This window comes from Prunus persica, chromosome G6, assembly GCF_000346465.2.
Source record: "Prunus persica cultivar Lovell chromosome G6, Prunus_persica_NCBIv2, whole genome shotgun sequence".
Taxonomy (NCBI): domain Eukaryota; kingdom Viridiplantae; phylum Streptophyta; class Magnoliopsida; order Rosales; family Rosaceae; genus Prunus; species Prunus persica.
The window spans coordinates 19,845,868-19,867,306 of record NC_034014.1 but is presented as its reverse complement, the minus strand read 5'-3'; the positions used below and the strand labels follow the sequence as shown (position 1 = coordinate 19,867,306).

The 21,439-nt window shown below is 37.1% G+C and overlaps 2 protein-coding genes across 3 annotated transcripts; one reads left to right on the top strand and one right to left on the bottom strand.

The window, feature by feature from the left end:
- Positions 7,671–11,844, top strand: LOC18775345 (polyadenylate-binding protein 2). 2 transcript variants are annotated; one of them, XM_020566655.1, is made up of 7 exons: positions 7,684–7,880; positions 7,978–8,080; positions 8,477–8,547; positions 9,116–9,681; positions 11,000–11,191; positions 11,277–11,404; positions 11,507–11,844. In XM_020566655.1, exons 4-7 carry the CDS (start codon positions 9,628–9,630, stop codon positions 11,553–11,555), a joined length of 423 nt encoding a protein of 140 aa, XP_020422244.1. In that variant the 5' UTR covers positions 7,684–7,880; positions 7,978–8,080; positions 8,477–8,547; positions 9,116–9,627; the 3' UTR covers positions 11,556–11,844. The 2 variants fall into 2 exon arrangements, with proteins under 2 accessions (XP_007205858.1, XP_020422244.1); XM_007205796.2 differs by lacking the exon at positions 9,116–9,681 and having other exon boundaries at positions 7,671–7,880.
- On the bottom strand, positions 15,006–17,971 carry LOC18774550 (phospho-2-dehydro-3-deoxyheptonate aldolase 2, chloroplastic). The gene is made up of 5 exons (XM_007208406.2): positions 17,289–17,971; positions 16,878–17,155; positions 16,360–16,636; positions 16,000–16,245; positions 15,006–15,642 (listed from the first exon to the last, which is right to left on the bottom strand). Exons 1-5 carry the CDS (start codon positions 17,817–17,819, stop codon positions 15,379–15,381), a joined length of 1,596 nt encoding a protein of 531 aa, XP_007208468.1. The 5' UTR covers positions 17,820–17,971; the 3' UTR covers positions 15,006–15,378.

Here is a 21,439-nt window from a genome sequence, read left to right as displayed (position 1 = left end):
AGAGGCATATGGCATGGAAGCAAAATCAACATGAGTTTAGCACTGAGGGGAAATTTAGGCTTTCTTAGGGGGAAAAAAAGGAAGTGTTAAGGTGAGAAAGGAGAAATTTGTAGGAGATTTGGCTAGGAAGAGAGAAATGAAGAACAATACTCTTCCGGCAGTTTGACGGATACTCAGTCTGCCAAAAGAGAAGAATGGAGAAGAGGGTGAACAATGCACGAGATTACTGGGTTTTTGCAAGTTAGAAAGAAAGCTTGCCCTCTGAATCTGGGTTGGTTTCGTTGGGTAGAAGAGGCCTCATTTTATAGCTGCTGGAAATCATGCCTTCCAAAGAAACCCTAATGGTTTCTACCCATTTTGGCTAAAGTTTTCCCTTCCTTTCTCTTCTCCTCCCTTGGCTTTTCCTATCTTTGTGAAATTTCTTCTGTCTATTCGCACAAAATCAGGAACTTTGGGAGCTCAAGGCCCCTTTCCCGTAGTGTTCCAATGGAAGGCTCCATTCTTAGCTATTTTTCTTCTTCTTTCCTTCCTCCTTCCTTGGCCATATCTGATGAAGGAAAGGAAGTGGATATACATGCTGGTTCAAAGGGTGCTTCTGGCAGCTCGCAAGCTAATATTCTTTGGTTCCTTGAATGTTTCTTGCTTGGAACTTGCTCCCCCCATGTGCTGGAACCTCCAGCAGCTTTGTTCAATAAATCTTCAAACCTCCCCCTTCGTGGCTTCTATTTTTCTAGCAAGAGGCTGAGGCTTTTGTGGCTTATTTTGGAGTTTTGTATGGGCCAAAGTGGTTCCTTAAGTAAGTGGGCTATTTAAAACATTTGGGCTTTTTGGTTGAGTCAATAGGCTATTTTGATTGGGCTTATTTTTGGTTGTGTTATTTTCCCTTTTGTGCTCACCCATGTGTTTGGGCCTAAGAAATGGGCTTGAGTCCCGAGGCTCCCAAGCAACTCGAGACTTCCATTTCTCGACCCATCAATGAGCCTCATGTTGGTTTATTACCATCCATACCACAACCCACTCAAGCAAGCCCCGGCTAATGCATTTTATAATCTTAATCTCGATTCCTAGCATGACGGATTATTTATTTGGCATGGCACGTGGAGTGTGACTCGTGCATAGCTGATTTTCGTGTGCTCCAAATCGGGTCTTTTCTTAATAATATATCGTTTTGGGCCGAGAATATATTTGGGGCCAACCATGAATTTTTTGGGCCTCAACAGAAATATTCCAAATATCTTTTTATTTGGAAAGGAAGGTTTCAATTGGATGCTAAAATATCCAAAATTAATATGAAGCAATTGAAGATTCTATTCGGATTTTCCTCAATCAAAGGCTTGAATTTGAGGAAGAATTCTTTCCAACTAGAGGAGTCTGATGTAAGAGCATAGGGGTGGATCGAGATAGATATTTATCATTTAATTAGTTATTTCATGATATATTGTTATTTTCTTATTTATATAGTTTTAGGATATCTTTTATTATTTATGTGTGATTTTATAATTAATTAGTTTACTTTTGGACCAAATAGCCTTGGTGCCGAAGTCTTGTAAAGCCTATAAATAAGGCTAATGTAATAGTTGTAGAGAAGTTAATGTTGATGAGTAATGAAATAGTTTATATGTGAGTTTGCATTAACCCTAGATTTCGGTACTCGTGTATGTGGTTGGTGACCTGCGTCCTGACCTCGATCCCCATCACATAGCTTAGACACACTTGTAAGATTCTGATACCATGTTTTCCAGAGGATATAGCTTCTGCTCATTGTTACTGGTTAGAAGCTTTTAAAAGAGGCTTCTTCTATCACTAAAATAAGACCACTCTCACTCTATACCTTCCAAATGCAGATATTATGTCTCATACCCTTTGTGCTTAAGAACGTCTCCTGCTCCGTTAACGTAAGTGGAAAATCTCAAGTTCAATATCCAAATGGGATCTCCACAGAACCTCTTTCGGTGGTTCTGTGAGGTTCTGCACTGACACTTAACGCAATTTTACAAAGGACCTTCCAGCCTTAGAATTACATTCCATCAGAACAACCTGCATTAATATTGTTATAGGTTAACTCCTTTAAAAAGAAAAAAAAAAGAAAAAAACGGGACAGAAAACAAAGAAACGAATCCACCTTACTCAAGCAATGTACTCCAATAGACAGGGAGAAAGCAGCCTTCAATGTACTAAAATTTAGGGTTATTGATCCTAATGGTCCCCTAATTATTGCTCCAGTATCATTTTGATCAACGAACTAAATTTTTCATTTGAACTGTCCTTCAACTCTTTTTTTTTTGTATCAAGATAGTCCTACCGTTAAAGTTTGTCAAATATTCTGTTAAATTGAAGGGCAAAAAAGTAAAATCTTATTTTAAAAAGAGTTAATGATTGAAATGGCCCCTCAACTATTGCTCCAGTATCATTTTGATCCACCAACTAAAATTTTCATTTGAACCATCCTTCAACTCTTTTTTTTTTCTTTCTTTTTTTTTGTATCAAGATAGTCCTACCGTCAAAGTCCATCAATATTATTATTATTATTATTATTATTTATTTTTGTATTTATCTTATTTTAAATTTTTTAATTAATTTAAACAATAGAGATAAAACTATTGCTTTTTAAGTCAATGTCAACCAAAAAAAAAAAAGCCATGTTGGTGGTGAGATTCAAAATTTTCAATTTTAGGTACAAGCTCCTATAATAGTTTTCTTTAATTTTAATTATGGGTTAATGACCTAAATGGTCCCCCAATTATTGCTCCATTATCATTTTGGTCCACCAACTAAAATTTTCAATTCAAACCTCTTTAAACTTTTTATTTTGTACCCAGATGTTCCATCCGTCAAAGTCTGTGTATTATTCCGTGAAATCGATGGACAAAACCGTATTTTTAGGTGAGTATCCTCCTCTAAAAGAGTTAATGATCCCAATGGTCCCCCAACTATTGCTTCAGTATTATTTTAGTGCACCAACTAAAATTTTCATTTGAACCATCCTTCAACAATTTTTTTTTTTGGTATCAAGGAAACTATTATAAAACTTAGAAAATTTTAAAAAATTGAATCTCACTAGCCACATGGTTTTTTTTTTTTTTTTAGTGAGACTGACCTAACAATTAATAATAAAAAATTATCTATTGTTTAAATTAATTTAAATCACATATATATATCTATATATATAAAGCAAAAGGCAGAGAATGGTGAAACATTCAAAATACCAGAAAATACCCTTGGTTAATGCAAACATTAAGAATTCAAATTATTAATTAAATGAGGATAATATGGTAAATTCACTCTTTTTCATATTTGAAAAAATTAAAAGAAAAAGAAAAGGCAGATAATGGATCCTATTTTTATGGGACTTATCTTTTTTAATTCTAAAATAAATTTACTTATTTTTTTTAAAAAACCTCTCGCAAGCGCGGAAGTGCGTGCAGAGAGGCTAGTATAATATAAAGCAAAAGGCAGAGAATGGTGAAACATTCAAAATACCAGAAAATGCCCTTTGTTAATTCAAACATTAAGAATTGAAATTATTAATTAAATGAGGATAATATGGTAAATTCACATGTTTTAATATTAAAAAAATTAAAATTAAAAACAAAATAAGATAATAGGTCCTACTTTTATGGAACATAACTACCCTGTTATCTTTTATCAATTCTAAAAATAAAATAAAAAAGAAAAAGAAAACCAATTGGCACATGCGTGAGCATGTGTCAAGGGGCTAGTATATATAAAGTAACAAATTTTTTAAAAGAGCAAACAATAATTAAAAATTAAAGGAAACTATTATAGGAACTTGTACCTAATTTTAAAATTGAAAAAATTGAATCTAACCACCAACATGGCTTTTTTTTTTTTTTTTTTTATGACATGGACTTAAAAAGTAATATTTTTTTCTCTATTGTTTAAATTAATTAAAAATTTTAAAATAAGATAAATACAAAAATAAATAACAATAAAATTGACAGACTTTGACCGTAGGACCATCTTGATACCAAAAAAAAAAAGTGAAAGGACGGTTCAAATGAAAATTTTAGTTGGTGGACCAAAATGATACTGGAGCAATAGTTGATGGACCATTTTAGTCATACCCTTCAATAGAGCTTCTCAAAAAGTCGCATATACTCTTCAAATCTCAGCCACGTGGCCATCGTGTGATCAGAAGTAACGAAATCTATCATGGATTGACCATCTTGGTACAAAATAAAAAAGTTTAAGGACATTTGAATTGAAAATTTTGTTGGTGGACCAAAATGATAATAGAGCACTAATTGGGGGACCATTTAGGTTATTAATCATATAATTATTGTTTACTCTTTAAAAAATTTGTTATTTTATTTTTATATTTATATGATTTAATTAATTTAAACAATAGAGAATTTATTATTATTAATTGTTAGGTCAATCTCACCACAAAAAAAGCCATGTGGCTAGTGAGATTCAATTTTTAAAATTTTTCTAAGTTTTATAATAGTTTCCTTTAATTTTTAATTATATATTACTATTTTAATTCATAGAGACATTTTTACTCCTCAATTTAACAATAAAATTGATAGACTTTAATAGTAGGACCATCTTGATACAAAAAAAAGAGTTGAATGACGGTTCAAATAAAAATTTTAGTTGGTGGGCCAAAATGATAGTGGAGCAATAGTTGGGGGACCATTGGGATCAATAACCCTTTTAGAAGAGGATACTCACCTAAAAATACGGTTTTGTCCCTCAATTTCACGGAATAAGACACAGACTTTGACAGATAGATCATCTTGGTACAAAATAAAAAGTTTAAGGACATTTCAAATGAAAATTTTAGTTGGTGGACCAAAATGATATTGGGGCAATAGTTGGAGGATCATTTAGGTCATTTTAAAGCCAAACTACTGTTAACGGAGTAGCTTCTTCCACTCCAAAATTAATGGTTTTTTTGTTTTTTTTTCTTGTGTAATTCTCCTGGAGTGCAAATAGTCTTAATCCAAAGTAGATAACATTATACAAGGAAAGGGAGAAGAGAACGAACACATGCTGCCAGAAGAGAAAGCTCTCAAGCCTTATACGTTGCATTGCCATCAACCAGAAAATTGAGCTTATTACCGCAAAACCAATTCCCAGAAGATGAAGCAGTAATAGTTTTGGTGGTAGGTATACCAATGGTAGTTCTAGGAATCAGAGGCCAAGTGTAGAATCATTTGGCCCATCCGCCCCCAAAAGAATAAGCATCCCAGAAGGTACCATTGATATTCTTTAAATTAATTTCAAACACATCATTTACGTCCATGTACTTTCAATTTGATCAATCAAAGGTGGAACCAGGAATTTTTCAACAAGTGGACTAACTAAAGTTAGTAGCTGAAAATCTAATTATAACTTTTTTTTGTGCTTACAATTTCTATAGTTTTTGCTATAAATAAAAGTATACATTAAATCATATAAATAACGCTAGTTGTAAACACTAGAAAAAATGGAATTAGAGCCATATTATTCACGAAAGGATGAATTTCATTTAGAAAAAATGCTTCTCTTTTGAAGATAAATTAATGAAAAAAGATTAAAATTGATGTTAAGACAATTTTTGACACCAAATACAAATGTGGAATACCTCTTACCATGCCTATTTGTATTGATAAGGTAAAATTGTGTATATATATTAGGTTAATATACTAGGCTATATAGGTGTAATATTTTTGAGTTTTTAAACCCCACATTTTTCTTGTTCACCCTAATACTTAAATCATTAAGCTCTTAAGTTTTATTATTGTGTAAAAAGACAGAAAAGGTCATCCAACTTAATATGTAAGATCCCACATCGACCAACGGAGAGGGAGTGATGTGCCTTATATGTGCACACCCGCATCCATCTAGCACGAGTCCTTTTGGGAGCTCACTGGCTTCGGAGTCGTAGGAACTCCGAAGTTAAGCGAGTTGGGGGCTAGAGCAATTCCAGGATGGGTGACCCACTGGGAAGTTGCTCGTGAGCTCCCAGAAACAAAACCGTAAGGGCAGAGAGGGGGGCCCAAAGCGGACAATATCGTGCTACGGCGGAGCCGATCCCGGGGTATGACAATTTGGTATCAGAGCCACTCTGCCGTGTGGTGCGAGTGTGTCGACGAGGACGTCGGGCCCTTAAGAGGGGTGGATTGTAAGATCCCACATCGACCAACAGAGAGGGGGTGATGTGCCTTATATGTGCACACCCGCATCCATCTAGCACGAGGCCTTTTGGGAGCTCACTGGCTTCGGAGTCGTAGGAACTCCGAAGTTAAGCGAGTTGGGGGCTAGAGCAATCCCAGGATGGGTGACCCACTGGGAAGTTGCTCGTGAGCTCCCAGAAACAAAACCGGCGGGCAGAGAGGGGGGCCCAAAGCGGACAATATCGTGCTACGGCAGAGCCGATCTCGGGATGTGACATAATACTTAACCCTAGTACATCTATAACAACTCTTCATATTAAGTTTTAGAAAAACACAAACTCCTCTACACCTTTATTTTATCGAACTAGTAAAGTATGACTAACACCCTCTTTTCCCATTTTGAAATATGAAATTATATTATATAAATTCCAAACAGCTGAGGGTCTCAATATCTAGTTTCTCTTATGTAGAAAATTTCATATGTTTTCTCTTGGTTTTTCCCCAGACATATAAGATACAGGATAGGACCAATGTTGTAAAGAAAACTGTTTTTTTGCTACTAGTTAAAATACCAAGTGAATACAACAATGCGGTGTTTTTTTGCTGGTTTTTGTATATAACATTGGTTTTATCTATTTAAGTAATGTGAGGTTGAGGTGAACTTAGAGTGGTGAAGGGGCAAGATAGCAAGGTGTGGGATGTGAGGTTGATGAGTTTTTTATTTTTATTTTTTCTACTGGCCCAAAAAATTGGGGTTTTCTTAAAAATTGTGAAAATTTAAATTAGAAGTTGGGGTGAACTTAGAATATGAGGTGAACAAAGAGAAGTATAGGGTTTAAATAGAAAAACTCTTTTTTTTTCCGTCCCAAAACCTTTCATGGGTTACAGCCCATGGCAGCCCACATAGTGGTTCCGTCAGTGTGATCAATGTCATCCTTGTCCTCTCATGTTGTGCGTTGATGTTAGTCATGTGCCTTGTATTGTATGTGATCAATTTTGACAAGAAATTGGATAGAATTGACGTTAAAAATGATATTTCATTGATGTACAACATAACATAAGAGGATAAAAATGATATTGATTGACAAAATGAAATGTTTGAACTAATATAGAGACTACATGTCAGTTCAAGTTTATTTCTTTTTCATTGTTGTTAAAGAAAAAAGAGTATCTAATATATTCTCACTTCACTATGTTTTGAAAGGTTGCACGCATCTAGAAGACTTTGTTTGAAATATAACGAGCATTTACGCTCATAAGCGTTTTAGTTAATCACTCTGAAATTTTTATTAAAAATTCACATGATTTCTGTGATTCTTTAAAAGTGATACCTAAGGAAGCGTTTTTATGGCCATTTTCGGTCAAACGCGGTTAGAATTGCTTTGGATTATCAGTTCCAAACAAACCCTAAGTTACATAAGATAAGCCCTTGATTTAGCCCAAATAGTAATGGGCTAATGAGTTTTAATTAGGTTAGATTCTCTCCAACGTAAAAAAGAAAACATAAAAAATCGAGGCATAGGGCAAGCATACGACATCGTATTACGGGTGTAGCCTCCGAATATAATCCATGGCGAGTACGAGTGAGACACGAGCGTAAAACTTCGTAGGAATCAGAGGTCCAAGAGAGACAAAATGGAGGAGGAGGAGCATGAGGTGTACGGAGGAGAGATCCCAGACGAGGGAGAAATGGAGGGGGATATTGAAGCTCATCATGCTGACGTTGACATGTCCACCGCCGACGACGACGCCGTCAAGGTACTCACAAAAACCCTAGCAATTGATTTGTTTTAAAAACCAAAATCATAAAAACCAAATATCGAATGATTTTGGTGTATTTGATTTTATATTATAGGAGTTGGACGAGATGAAGAAGCGGTTGAAGGAGATGGAGGAGGAAGCTGCTGCTCTTCGCGAGATGCAGGCTAAGGTTGAGAAGGAAATGGGCGCTGTTCAAGGTTCTCTCTCTCTCTCTCTCTCTCTCTCTCTCTCTCTCTCTCTCTCCCCCCTTTTAATAGTAAATTAAAATTTGGTTTTTGAACCCCTTATATATCATGAAATCTAGAAAATAGAGCACAAGGGTCTCATTATGCACTCTGTTAATTGTTTCTTTTTATAGCGTGATGTTGTCTGCATTTCGGTAATTACAGAGCTTTTATTGTCCTGAGGACCTTAAAATATTATTTCATTTGCGGTATGAGCTACACAGAGCTTTCTCATATGTGGAAGGAATTTTGTTTCGACTTCTTTTGAGTAACATGCTCTTCGAAACTATTTCCTTTCTTTGTTTTACACTTTTTCTTCTAATGTTATACCTCACTTACCTATGTGTCTGATTTTTTTGTTTCACACAGATCCTGCAGCTGTGGCTGCTTCTCAAGCAAACAAAGAAGAGGTGGATGCACGATCTGTTTTTGTTGGCAATGTGAGTAATAATGTCCCTTATTTATTGCCCCAATCCCTCCCCCCACACCACCTAAAAAAAAAGAGAAGAAAATTTCTTTTGACATAAGTGTTTGCATTATGTGTTAAGCTTAGACCTGTCTTGTCCTAACGGCCATACTGCCCTGCTTTTACTTTTCATGCCGTTCTCTTTTGAAGTGGGGTTGGATATTTTTCGTCTTACATAAGTTCTTTTTCTAGTTTGTAAGTTGCCTATGCTTTACCATTTTTGGATTAGCAAGAGTTTATTTCACAGCATCCGGTAATACTATGTCTTTGTTGTTTTCTGTTACAATCACTATCATCTGTCATGAAGGATATTTTGATTTTAGTTACTCCTTACAGTTTGGTTCTTCTCTGTTGTGTTTTTCTTTTCTTCTTTACTTTACTTTGGAGGAAAAGAGAAATTATATCAAAGAGGACATAAAGGGTCCTGGTCCTCCTTGTAGTTTGGTTATTCTCTGAAGTTATGTTTATATTTTACACTTATGTGGCGGATGATATGCAACTTCAGAGTCATGGTTTGACTTTATGTCGTACTATGATCGCAGGGTCATTGTTGTTCCTCAAGTTCTGTGTATACTGGACATGTTACAATGTAGTTTGAGGGTGGGTCAAAGTATTCTGATGTATAATTAGGATGTCATTAAATGGGAGAAAAATGTTGTTTGCATGTTGTAATTTAAAAAAAGAAAAAGAAAAAGAAACAAGAAATGCAAAAGTTGGAAAATGGGAGGAAAAAAATATCAAAGGTCTCCACCCAACAAAAAAAAAATATTTGCGAAGGTGAAAAAAAAAGCGTGAAAAGAAAAAGAAGAAAGAATTGAAAAAAAAGAATAAGTAAATTTGGAAACTACAACAGTGAGTTGTAAGTGATATGATTTATTGAGGAGGAAAGAAGGGGTGTTTTGCTGAAGATATTCTAAGAGAAGGCTGGGACAAGTGGTAGGATGTTAATTAAAAAGCTTCATCTTCAGTACACAAGAGGGCAGCAGCTTATATTTTGAAGAGCAAAGGAAAGTTGGGTTTGCAATTGTGGTTGCAGAGCTTCGCTGCTCCTGGAATGGTGTTGGTTGGTGGCTCAGGAATTTGTGCACATGTACAAATGTGGCGAGGGGTACATGATTCTGCTTCCCTATGGCCTTGATTCTCTTATTTGTCAATTACGTTCACCCAAATTTAAATTTAAAAAAACTACCTGATATTACTTGAGTATGATTTTCTTCCACGCATGATGTTTTTGTGAATTCTTTGTCCTTCGCAAGATTTTCAATTGCTCTTTTCACATCTCACTAAAGATTTTCAGTTGTGAGTTCTTCTTATTATGGACTGATCACTGCAAATCCGCTTTATTTTTATCTGATGAAATACTTATAACATCACCTTGGGAAAGGTGAATCCAAATATCTGTATGCGTGTGTGTCCTTGCATATTGTCCAATGTGACAATTTTAGTGGAGAGGAATGTTAAATCTTTCCAAGCTGTTATAGGCTAACAGCTTTCTGTATTGAACTGATAATAATTATTCATGCATTTTTTCATCTCCTGAAAAACAAATCTCGTGGAAATAAGATTAATCAAAATAATGCTAAGAATGTAGCATGCAGTCAGCCCAAACTTCTTGAGTTCCCAGGCATGAAGGGACTAAACAATCATTGGAATGTTGGCAGAGTACTAGACCAAATTGAAACATTCATTCCCGCAAAAAGGAAAATTGGAACATGGTATTGGAGAGACGAGGAAGATGCAAGTGCTGAACAGCCCAAGTCTTAAAGAGAGCAATATTGTTATAGCATGTGGCATGACTGTAGAGAAGAGAAGTTTGATGTTGCATAAATAGTAGATTGCTCATGGTATGACTCGGTTATTGTTACAAGCTGAATTGGCAAAGATGGATGCATTGCCAAGTGGCACTAATTTAGAGAAGAGAAGGTGATGTTGCATCAGTAGTAGATTGCTTATCATGTGCCATTGCCAACTAATACTAGTTGTGAAGATTTTCTGTTTATCTATATGAAAAATTCTGCAAGTGGGGGTTTGAAAAAATAAGATGTAAAAGGCAGAGATCAGTATGGGGAACTGCTTAGTGGGAGCCATGCTTAACATACTGCTACGGTAAAGGGTTGTATAAAAAAAATTCTAATTTGAGAAATATATTCTTTATTTCATAGCAGTAGTCTGTGTGTGTGGCTCTGCACTAAGTTTATAGCACTTAAGGTTTAGGGTCTCCAAACCAAGAGGAAATCAATATATTTTGTCCTTCTTTGGTCTAATGGACACAATGTTTTATGTGCTATGGATAAAAATGTTTTACCTGGAAGAGCACCTTCAAATGCTTTCTTGGCACACCTTATTTAGAAGTGCTTTTGAGCTTTACTTGCTTCTCTTTTGGACTCAGCATTGGCTTCAAAAACTGAATAAATCATATTTTGCAGGTTGATTATGCATGCACACCTGAAGAAGTGCAGCAGCATTTCCAATCATGTGGCACAGTTAATAGAGTGACTATACTGACAGATAAATTCGGCCAACCAAAGGGTTTTGCTTATGTGGAATTCCTTGAAACAGAAGCTGTTCAAGAGGCTCTCGTTCTAAATGAATCTGAGTTGCATGGGCGGCAATTGAAGGTAACTCATCAGAAATCTGGACCTGGATGTTCTTGTTCATTATTTTTGCAATAATGTTTGTTAATTTATTGCTTAATACATGTAGGTTTTGCCTAAAAGGACCAATGTTCCTGGTATGAAGCAATACAGACCTAGACGCTTCAATCCTTATATGGGTTACCGCTTCAGGAGGCCATATGTACCTCCTTACTTTTACTCCCCCTATGGATATGGGTAAAGTTCGTTTCACTGCTCTTACTTTCTTTGTATTAGTCTTTGAATTAGTCTAAGTGAGATGATTGATATGTCCTTAATTTTCCCTTTAAACATCTGCAGGAAAGTTCCCAGGTTCCGAAGGCCAGCTCGATACATGCCGTATTACTAGAAGATTGTTTGCATCTTGGGCTGGGGTATACATCTGGTTGATGGGTGCGTAATCTGATATAGGGCCTGTCATCTTGTATTAATAGTTGATATTTAATTTTGGCCTGTTAATTCGATACATGTGTCGGTATTGCTGAAGTACTGCGAACTGTATGAATAGAAACTATAGCGTCCATTGGGTGATGTGGTTGAGGGTTATGCAGGCATGTGTGCCGTGTGAACTAGATGATACAAGTTTCTTATTGCCAAATAATGCAGTTTTTGCTATGCTTTTTGTTTGGGTGATATAATTCCTACCATGCTCAACAATGTTGCTATGCGTAAAAAATTTTGTTTTGCATTAGTTGTCGGCCTTTTGTTCCATAAATATGGATGGTGGAGGATGATTGAGGGCCTGAAGGCCAACTATGCTGAATATGACGCTCGCATGTCACTTTTAAGACCCTCTGGCCGAACTTCTGCCTCCGCTTGGTGGTCTCTCACTGGTCACTGGTCACTGGTCCCTGGTCGTATATGGTGTTCATTTGTTATCGTCACGTTGCACCTTCAAGCCAATACCACCTACTTTATATCGATTTTTCCCTTTAATGCTAAACTGGTTTGTCTCTGTAATTTGCACCGAATTATACTTCAACTTAAGTGCTACGTATGAGAAGGATTTAAACAAAAATTGAGTCGAATTACGAGTAATTATAGTGTAGTATGGTAGTACGGTTACGTGGTTTGACTTGTCCACATGTTATAATGTAAGTAGATACTTATTAATACTATTCCCTAAAAAGGGGAAATATCAACCATGTCTTCTGCCTATATTACATGTGGTGCGAGTCCATGTTGAACTATGTGAAAGGAGATAAATTTGAGCTTTTTATTATTGATTGCAAACTATATATTTGTAGGTCGGAGTAGAACTATGTGGTGAAAGGAGGAGATGAATTTAGCACTTTATCATTGTATTTAGAAGAAGATAATATATCAATAGATAATCAAATCGTTATAAGATGGCCTCGTTAAAACTTCTCTTAAGAAAACCCATAAGGACAAAATATCAGAGAAAAAAGTACCACATATGTCAGAGATTACGAGAGAGTCAAACGTCAAAAATATCAGGATAATCCTTACGCAGACAATCTTTAAACCAAGATGGTGGGTTGGTAAACCAAGACGATCCGCAACCCCATTAGTTGTGCGGGGAGCGAAACGAATTGAATAGGACGGTGTAGATACAAGAAGTCGTCGAATTTCCTCAACAAGGACCCATTCGGCCGCATAACAGGTCTCCTCCTTGAGAAGAAGTTGAATTGCATTCAAGGAATCATAATCAACTAGTAAGGGCGAAAAGGAAGCATCAATCGCAAAGGAAAATAAACCACATTGTGAATTTTTGAACTTTAAAGGCCTGGTATGATTTTTTTTTTTCTTTTTTAAATGGCTAACATTGGTTTTGCGTACGATTCGAGGTCTAAACCAAATTTTACGGGACCACATCTACACACTTGGGACTCGTTTGGTGTTTAAGATTAGACTGAATTGGATAATCATTATATTTAAGGCATGCTGGCATGTTGAAGGAAGAAATGAAGAAATGTTATCCAAGTTGAAAGTAGAATGAGACACAGTTATGAAGAAAACTTATCTCATACAAAATTGTAGGATATCAACACCTTATAAGTTAATTCCATCTAATCCCTCAAATTGAAAAATATTCACATCTACCTTCATTTCTTCCTTCAACATACCTTAATTTTAGTGATTCATCTAATCTAATCCAATCATAAGCACCAAACGAGCCTCTTGGAGAAAAACTTGGTTGCCACGGGGATAATACTATTTTGCTATCCCGACCAATAACGTTATGTCACGTGAAAAAGTTATCATGTGTGTCATAACGTAATTAGCTGGATATAGCAAATGCAGTGTTTCTCCTAGTTGCCACCTTTAGTCAACATAGCTACATAACATAGCTACGTATTACATATAAATGTTGTTTCCTAACCAGTGTACTTGATATCTACACGTATTACATATAAATGGTGGTTCCTCCTAACCAGTGTACCTAATATCTACACGCAGTGTACTTAATATCTACACGTTTTGCAAGTGCTTCAGCTGTTGTATGTATCTACAATAATTACATGGGGCAATGTGTGTGTCATAACGTAATTGGTTGGAGATAGCAGGTGCAAGTGTTTCTCCTAGTTGCCACCGCTAGTCGATGAAACATAGCTACACAGCTACGTCGTATTAGATATAAATGGTGGTCCCTAACCAGTGTACTTAATATCTACACGTTTTGCAAGTGCTTCAGCTGTTGCATCTATCTACAATAATTAGATGGCCACGTGATTATGTATTGTATGGGTTCACCCTCACCTTATAAAAGAAAGTTTGAATTTGACCTATATAAGGTTTCATCTACTCCTTCAATTATCGTGGCCATCTACTCCCTATAATGGGATTGACGGTCAAGGACACGAATATAATAATGCTTTCTTCTTTAATTTTCTTTATTTTTAGTATAAGCGATAGTGTAAAGTACGAGGAAGGGAAATTTCTCACACATACACAATTATATATGATGTCGTGAAAATTCGAACATGAAAACTATGGTTTGCAAGTCAAGACATTTTTTCACTAAACTAGACCTTGTTTACCTTTAATTTTCTTCTTAATTTAGTAATTACATACATAACATATGTTATGCATGCAGCATAGCAAACATGCACTTCCAAAGCGTGTGAGCTGTCTGTTGCTTGTGCTTCTTGAATAACTCATTTCGATTCTGAACAAAAAAAATACTTGACGCCATGCTTATATTCATTAAACCGTGTAAAGCCATCCATGCCCTCTTGCATGTCTAAAACATGTATCTAACGTGGTCCAACATATTTTCCAATTTTGAATGCCATGAATATGAGGGTTTTGGTTTCTTCTTTGTTGTAACTTGTAGCCCTTAAATTAAATATCTAATCTTAGATAGAATCCTACCAACAAAACCAATCACCTAAACCAAAAAATTTAATAAAATAAAATAAAAATTGCATAAGCCAAGTTGGTTGCAAATTGGGTTAGAGGCAAAGTTGAAAGTAAATTATTCCTGCAGTTTAGTTTAGCAATCACTCAATTCTTTTTCTTCTCTCACTATGAAAATCTTGTACTAACATTTCTCTCACAAAACCACCACTGATGATTTACATGATTGACATGTGAAAGGTTGAATGTATGATTACAGTTGCATACAACGACTGTATTAAGGCATTCTCTGTTTGTCATCCTAAAAATTGGTATTGCCCAAATGGTGGATTGTGTTCTTTCATACCATCGGCTCTCTCGTATCATATATTATGTCACGTGATGAGAGAGATAGAAACATATATAACTGATTGTAGGGAAGAATTACTCGGATCATTGGATCTGCTAGCAAACATCTTGAAATCGATTAAACTTCATATATTCCTCTTCGTCCACTTTGATTTACCATAATCAAAGGCTTTTGCTTTTATTCTTACAAAAATTTCGAGGGATATCTGATCAAACTACATCCATAAATAAAACAAACTCAAATCCAAATACAAATTAAATTATAAAAATTTTACAAGCTTTTATCTCCAGCATCTTGCTTTTGCAGCCTGCAATCTGAGGCCTTACTAGATTCTCTTTCTCAGGAATTTTGTAGTTGCTCTTGATTGTTTGACACTATCACAAGCCTGCAGGTGGAGCAATGTGATGGCTGCAATATGCAGTTTGCTGGATAACCCATACGAACTTTATTTTCTACCAAGTACAAACAATCATTTGAAATGATGCAGGACTTTCGAAGTTGTTTAGAGGCCTAAAGAGAGTGACCGTTGAGTTCCAATCCTTCTCTTCCTAAGTCGTTCTGCGATGATAAAGGATAGCTCAAGAGCCTGAGAAGCATTAAGCCTCGGGTCGCAGTGTGTGTGGTAACGTGAGCTCAGATCATCGAAAGTCACTGTTCGAGACCCTCCAATGCACTCTGTCACATTCTGGCCAGTCATCTCCAAATGAATTCCTCCAGGATGGCTACCTTCTTGTTCGTGCACATCAAAGAATGCTCGCACCTCAGCCTAAAACAAATACAAAATAACAACCGTGATTACATGATAATTAGTTAATGATGTTGGTAACAAATAAATAGCTCACAAATTGTTAATGTACTAGGATAATGCAACCCATCCCCATCCTTCCACATAATAACATTTAAGTCGAGTAGAAAACCACATGTTGATTGCCTCTCCTAAATTAACCACAAACTAGCAAAGATGAATTAGCCACCAGAGGATTATGAGCACTTTTCACTCTACAGGACATTTCTTACACATTACTCCACATGACTTGGATTGTTCACCCAACAGCAATCAACAAGGGGAAAATGATACTGACTATATGTTGAAAAAGAAAAGAAATAGGTAGCGAATTTATACCAGAATTGAATCAAATGGACGTGTTTTAAGTCCACAAGGTGCCTTTATGGTGTTTCCGTGCATTGGATCACAGACCCAGGTCACAATTTGCCCTGCTTGGCGGACGGCCCTAATCAAATGAGGAAGCTTGACTCTCATGTTCTCAGCACCCATTCTTGCAATGATTGTGATCCTTCCTGGCTTGTTACTAGGGTTCAGGATTTCGATGATGTTAACAAGCTCTTTTGGGTCCATTTTGTTGCTCACCTGCATCACAAGTCATCTTAAGTCAATGTAGTTGCAATAGACAAAAGGTACAAAGAAAAAACGTCAATTATGACATTTTAGTCACTCAACTAGGATTAGTATTTGAAAGCCTACCTTGATGCCAAGGGGATTGGCAAGTCCTCTTAGGAACTCTACATGGGCACCATCCAGTTGCCTGGTACGCTCCCCAACCCAAAGCATGTGAGCAGAGCAATCATAGTACAAACCAGAAGTAGAATCCTTCCTTGTGAGTGATTGCTCATAGGGCAGATGCAAACACTCATGGGATGTCCAGAAATCAGTTGTTGTCATGATGGGGTGTTCAATTGTAAGCCCAGCAGCAGTCATGAACCCTAAGGCCTCATCGACCCGGCTAGCCAGTTCCTGGTACCTGTTAAACCATACCAACAGAAAAGACAAACAAATTGAAACTCAATTGCGCCTTAGGATAATACATACAGGTTCACTAATTCAGATATTTAAGTTTGATTTATCTGCGGAGCTCCTATGAGTCCACAGTTTTTTCTAATGTTTTCTTTACTTTTGTAAAAGAGAAATCTGCTAACAGACATTTTTTGGTATTCATTTCAATCCTCTAAACAAATATCACTACGGACGGCTTGAGTGCATACCTATCTCCCTGCTCGCTGTTCTGAGCAAAATCAAGATTCCATTGTGTAACCCTCTGCATAGCCGCATACCCTCCGGTGGCAAAGGACCTAAGAAGATTCAAAGTAGCCGCAGATTGGCAATAAGCCCTTATCAACCTCTGAGGATCTGGATTTCTAGATTTCTCATCAAAAGCATCACCATTTATATTGTCCCCTTTGTAACTTGGCAACTTCACTCCATCCTTCACCTCATATGCCTCCGATCTCGGCTTTGCAAATTGACCCGCCATTCTTCCCACCTAAATCAACCAACCCCACAATTCTCAATTCTCATTCCATAAACCATTCAAAATCAATCAACTCAGAAACAAAAAACTCAACAAGAAAACAACAATCTGTCAATAACCCACATGAAATTATCAAAAGCTGTACCTTGATAACAGGCATTTGGCCTCCAAACATGAGAACAACACCCATCTGAAGCATAACTCTGAAGGTGTCCCTGATGTTGTTGGCACTGAACTCCTTGAAACTCTCAGCACAATCTCCACCTTGCAAAAGAAAAGCATTGCCCAAGGCAGCCTCAGCCAGCTTCTCCTCCAAGTGCCTGGCCTCTCCAGCAAACACAATCGGAGGAAAAGACTCGATGGTCTGGAGCACAGTCTCGAGCGCATTCTGATCTGGGTACTCCGGGAGCTGCAAGGCCTTCTTGGTTTTCCAGCTCTCCAAGCTCCATTTGCCGGAAACTGGCTTCACCTCAGTCGAGGCCTTGGGAGGCTTTTCGGCCACGACAGGGGCCTTGCCGGAGTCGGCGGCGGCGGCGGCGCAGATTGGGTGGAGGGTCTTTCTCTTGGTGAGGAATGGAGAGAAAATGGGTTGGTGAGATTGGGGGGTAGGAGGGGAGAGAGAGTGAGTATTGCAGAGTGATTTTGAAGACAGGGTTGCTGGGTTTGTCAGAGCCATTGTTGTCTCTCTCTCTTACTCTCCTTTTTGGTGAAAGCTGAAAGTGAAATTCTTGAGAGAGAAAACAAGAGACAGGAGAGCGAGAGAGAGCGAGGAGGAGTTGGTAAGGAGGCTCTGAGAAAGAGGGGGTTGGTTTGGAGGGGTTTATATAAGGTTTTTGAGGGTAGACTTCAAAAATCAGGTGGGTAGATAGAAATGAGGGAGAAAGGGGTAGTTTGGTAAATATCAGTGGATCACATGCTAATTTGGAAGGGAAGCTTAGGTGGGGTAAGGCTGAGAGGGGCCATATGGTCATTTTAGTGGGGTAAGTGAAGCTGTTATCTCACCAACCGATGCTGGGAGATGTTACCCTTATTATATTATTATTTCATTCATTGATCACCTACTACTACCATTAAGTATATAGCATATTGGCCTTACTGTTACTATTTTTCCTTTTTCTTTTTTTGGGTCGAAAAGGCCTTATTAATTATAAGTATCAATTTCATAATAATTGCTCTTCTATTATTGTTTCTTATTTGGTTTTTATTTCCCTATATGCCCTGCATCAACCCTACAAAAAAAAGGAGGTAATGAAGAAGGAAGTGCATCTACCACGAGCTAGTGCTTCTTGTAATGGACACACTTCCCTATGTTGTGGGCATGGTTGTCGGTATTAGTTTTATGTCTTTCAAAAAAAACAAAATTATTTACATTAGGGATGCGTTTGATTGGCGGGAAAATGACTTGGGATTGGGAAATTATTTTCGTTCTCATGTTTGGTAAGTCCGTGTTTAGAAAAAGTTTCATGCCTTGTGGGAAAAGGAGATGGAGAATCAAGAGAAACATTAATTGTGTTTTTTGCAACCAATTTGGCCCCAATAAAAATATTAGGTATGTTTATTTATCATGAATGAGAGAATTTAAGAATTAATGGTCAAGGAATTTTTTAGAAGATATTCCAATATGGTCTAAGCTTGTAACAACAATCTGTACTGTAACAACCTAATCCTAAATTAATTTTTACTTTTTAATTTATTCTAAGAAAAGACTATTTTGCCCATAGAATATTTTATTAGGTTTAAAGTTGACTTTTGACTAGGAAGGAATATGGAAAATTTCAATTGTACAATTGCAAAGATCACGCTGAGACGAGTCCGCAGACACATAGTGGACTCGAATTGGAGTTGTAACGAAGAAATGGCGATCAAAATTAGTTCAGTGGCAAACTTGTAAATAATTCAAAGTTGGTTTTAGAAAACCAGATCCTCCTTCTCTCTCCTAGCGCACTCGACACCTTCCCTCTCTCTCCCCGAACCTGATTCCCTCTCTCTTCAATTCTCTCAGCTCCGGCCACGGCAAGGGCCGGCACCGGTCCCGTTCGCTACATCCTAACACCACGATCACGATCCACCCGTTTTCCCGGCCGTAAAACTCGAATTCTGCCGGCAATCTCAATTGGTTCATACCGAATTTTTCTCCACCGTGGCACTGCTCCGACCGCCTTCCATTTTCGACGAATCAGGTGAGGTTTCTTCCTCTTTTTCCACGCTCTAGCTGCTTGTTGGGTAGGATTTTGAATGATTGTAGCTTTTTGGAATTCAATTTTGAATCTAGGTTTTTGCCCGATTTCAAACTGAAATTCAGGCCGGTTGCAGTCCAAATTGGACCTCCTCACAGTTGAATAAAATGATCCCTACCTCGAGTAATAACTAGGGTGGGAAGGGTGAGTAGTGGTGTGAAGTTTTTCTGTCGCCGAAAATTACTCTACACACCCACATGGTGCCGGCGCATGTGGTGGCGCGTGGGCAAGGTGTTGAGGCCACATTTGGTCCTAAAATGATCCCTAGGTTGCCACGAGCGTGTAGGTGCGCTCGGATTTCAATTCGGAAATCATTTGAACCTCGAACGAATTTCGCCTATTGTGTGTTATCCGGGTTCAATATGTTCGGACCATTGGATCGAACTCAAATTCACGTATGTTGGACCTCGTATTTCTGGGATCATATATGATTCGACGGATCGTAAATCGGAGTCCTGGATACTCCAAATCACGAACCCTAGGGCTAGATAAACCGTAACCATCCGATCATGGGATCGTGATCAATCCGATTGTCCAATTCGGACTAAACTTGCAGGACATAGTTATTAAAATGCATAGAACCTATAGGAACTCTCGGATTGATAATTGGAGGTCGTGGACCCCATGGGGTCCTCGATTGACCATTTTAAGAATCTATCGTTTATCGTGTCTTGGGTCTTTTCAGACCGTTTTCACCATCTGAAATGTTTAAGTGGGCATATGAATGATCTTAATTAAGTGCACTCACTTTTAGAAGCCGGCGGACAGGGTTTTGGATTAAAAATTTATGTTGGGCACTTTTTATTAAGGCTTTTTATCACAAAACATCCCTGACGTTTGCGAAACTATTAGATTGCATCCTTAAATTTTTTTTGTATTACTCATGGTCCCTATCGTTAATATGGGTGCTCTTAAATAGTCTCTCTATCAAAAAAATTTGTAAATCCAGGGATACAATCGTCAAATCAATCCAAAATTAATATATATATATATATATATATATATATTGAAATTCAAGAAGTGATTGGGAAAGGTAGCTATGGTGTTGTTGCATCTGCAGTTGATACACTGGTGGGAAAGTAGCTATTAAGAAGATCAATGATGTCTTTGAGCATGTCTCCGATGCCACAAGAATTTTAAGATAAATTAAGCCCCTTCGGCTGCTACATCACCCTAATATTGTAGAAATAAAGCATATAATGCTACCTCCTTGCAGACGAGAATTTAAGGATATATACGTTGTATTTGAGTTGATGGAATCTGACCTTCATCATGATATAAAGGAATCTGACCACCATTGCAGCCTTGGTTGCCATTGCCGCTGGTGCAGTCTAGACGTTGTTGCTCGAACAGTGGGATCAATTTCCCAGTTTTGATTTGGGTAATCCCTTCCACTGCTGCCACTACAGAAAATGCCCAGCAGCAGCCTACATATATAATACAAAAACAAAAACATCAATACTTAGTCAAGAATATGGATGAGTTAAGAAGGTAATTAATATAAGGAAGGTGGATCTCTTAATTACCACAGCTTCCTTGATTCTTTATGGGGGTGACAGCTGCTGTTTTGCCTAGAAATTTGAAGCTTTTTCGTCACCAAAAGTTTTTAGCGACAAATGTTCATTAGATTTTTCGTGGCTAAACATTTTCTGCAACGGTGTTCTTCAGATTTTTCGTCACTAAAAGTCAAATTTCCATATCAACTTTAGACTTATATATGCCTTGGGCTCTGGCCAATTACGACGGATGTTCCAAATTTCCTGATTTTTTGGATTGATTTGACGATTATATCCTGGATTTAATAGTTTGTTATTTTTTTTATTTTTACAGATGGACTGTTTAAGAGCACTCATATTAGGGTAAATTGCGAAAATGGTCCTCAAACTTGTATGCGATTTACATTTTGGTCCCTAAATTAAATTATTAGTCCAAATGGCACACAAACTCTATTTTAATCGCTCATTTGATCCAACCGTTACATTTTCTGTTAAATGTAACCAAATTTTAGGGGTAAATACGACTTTTCATAATTAACAAATAAAATAGGGTAAAATAAATA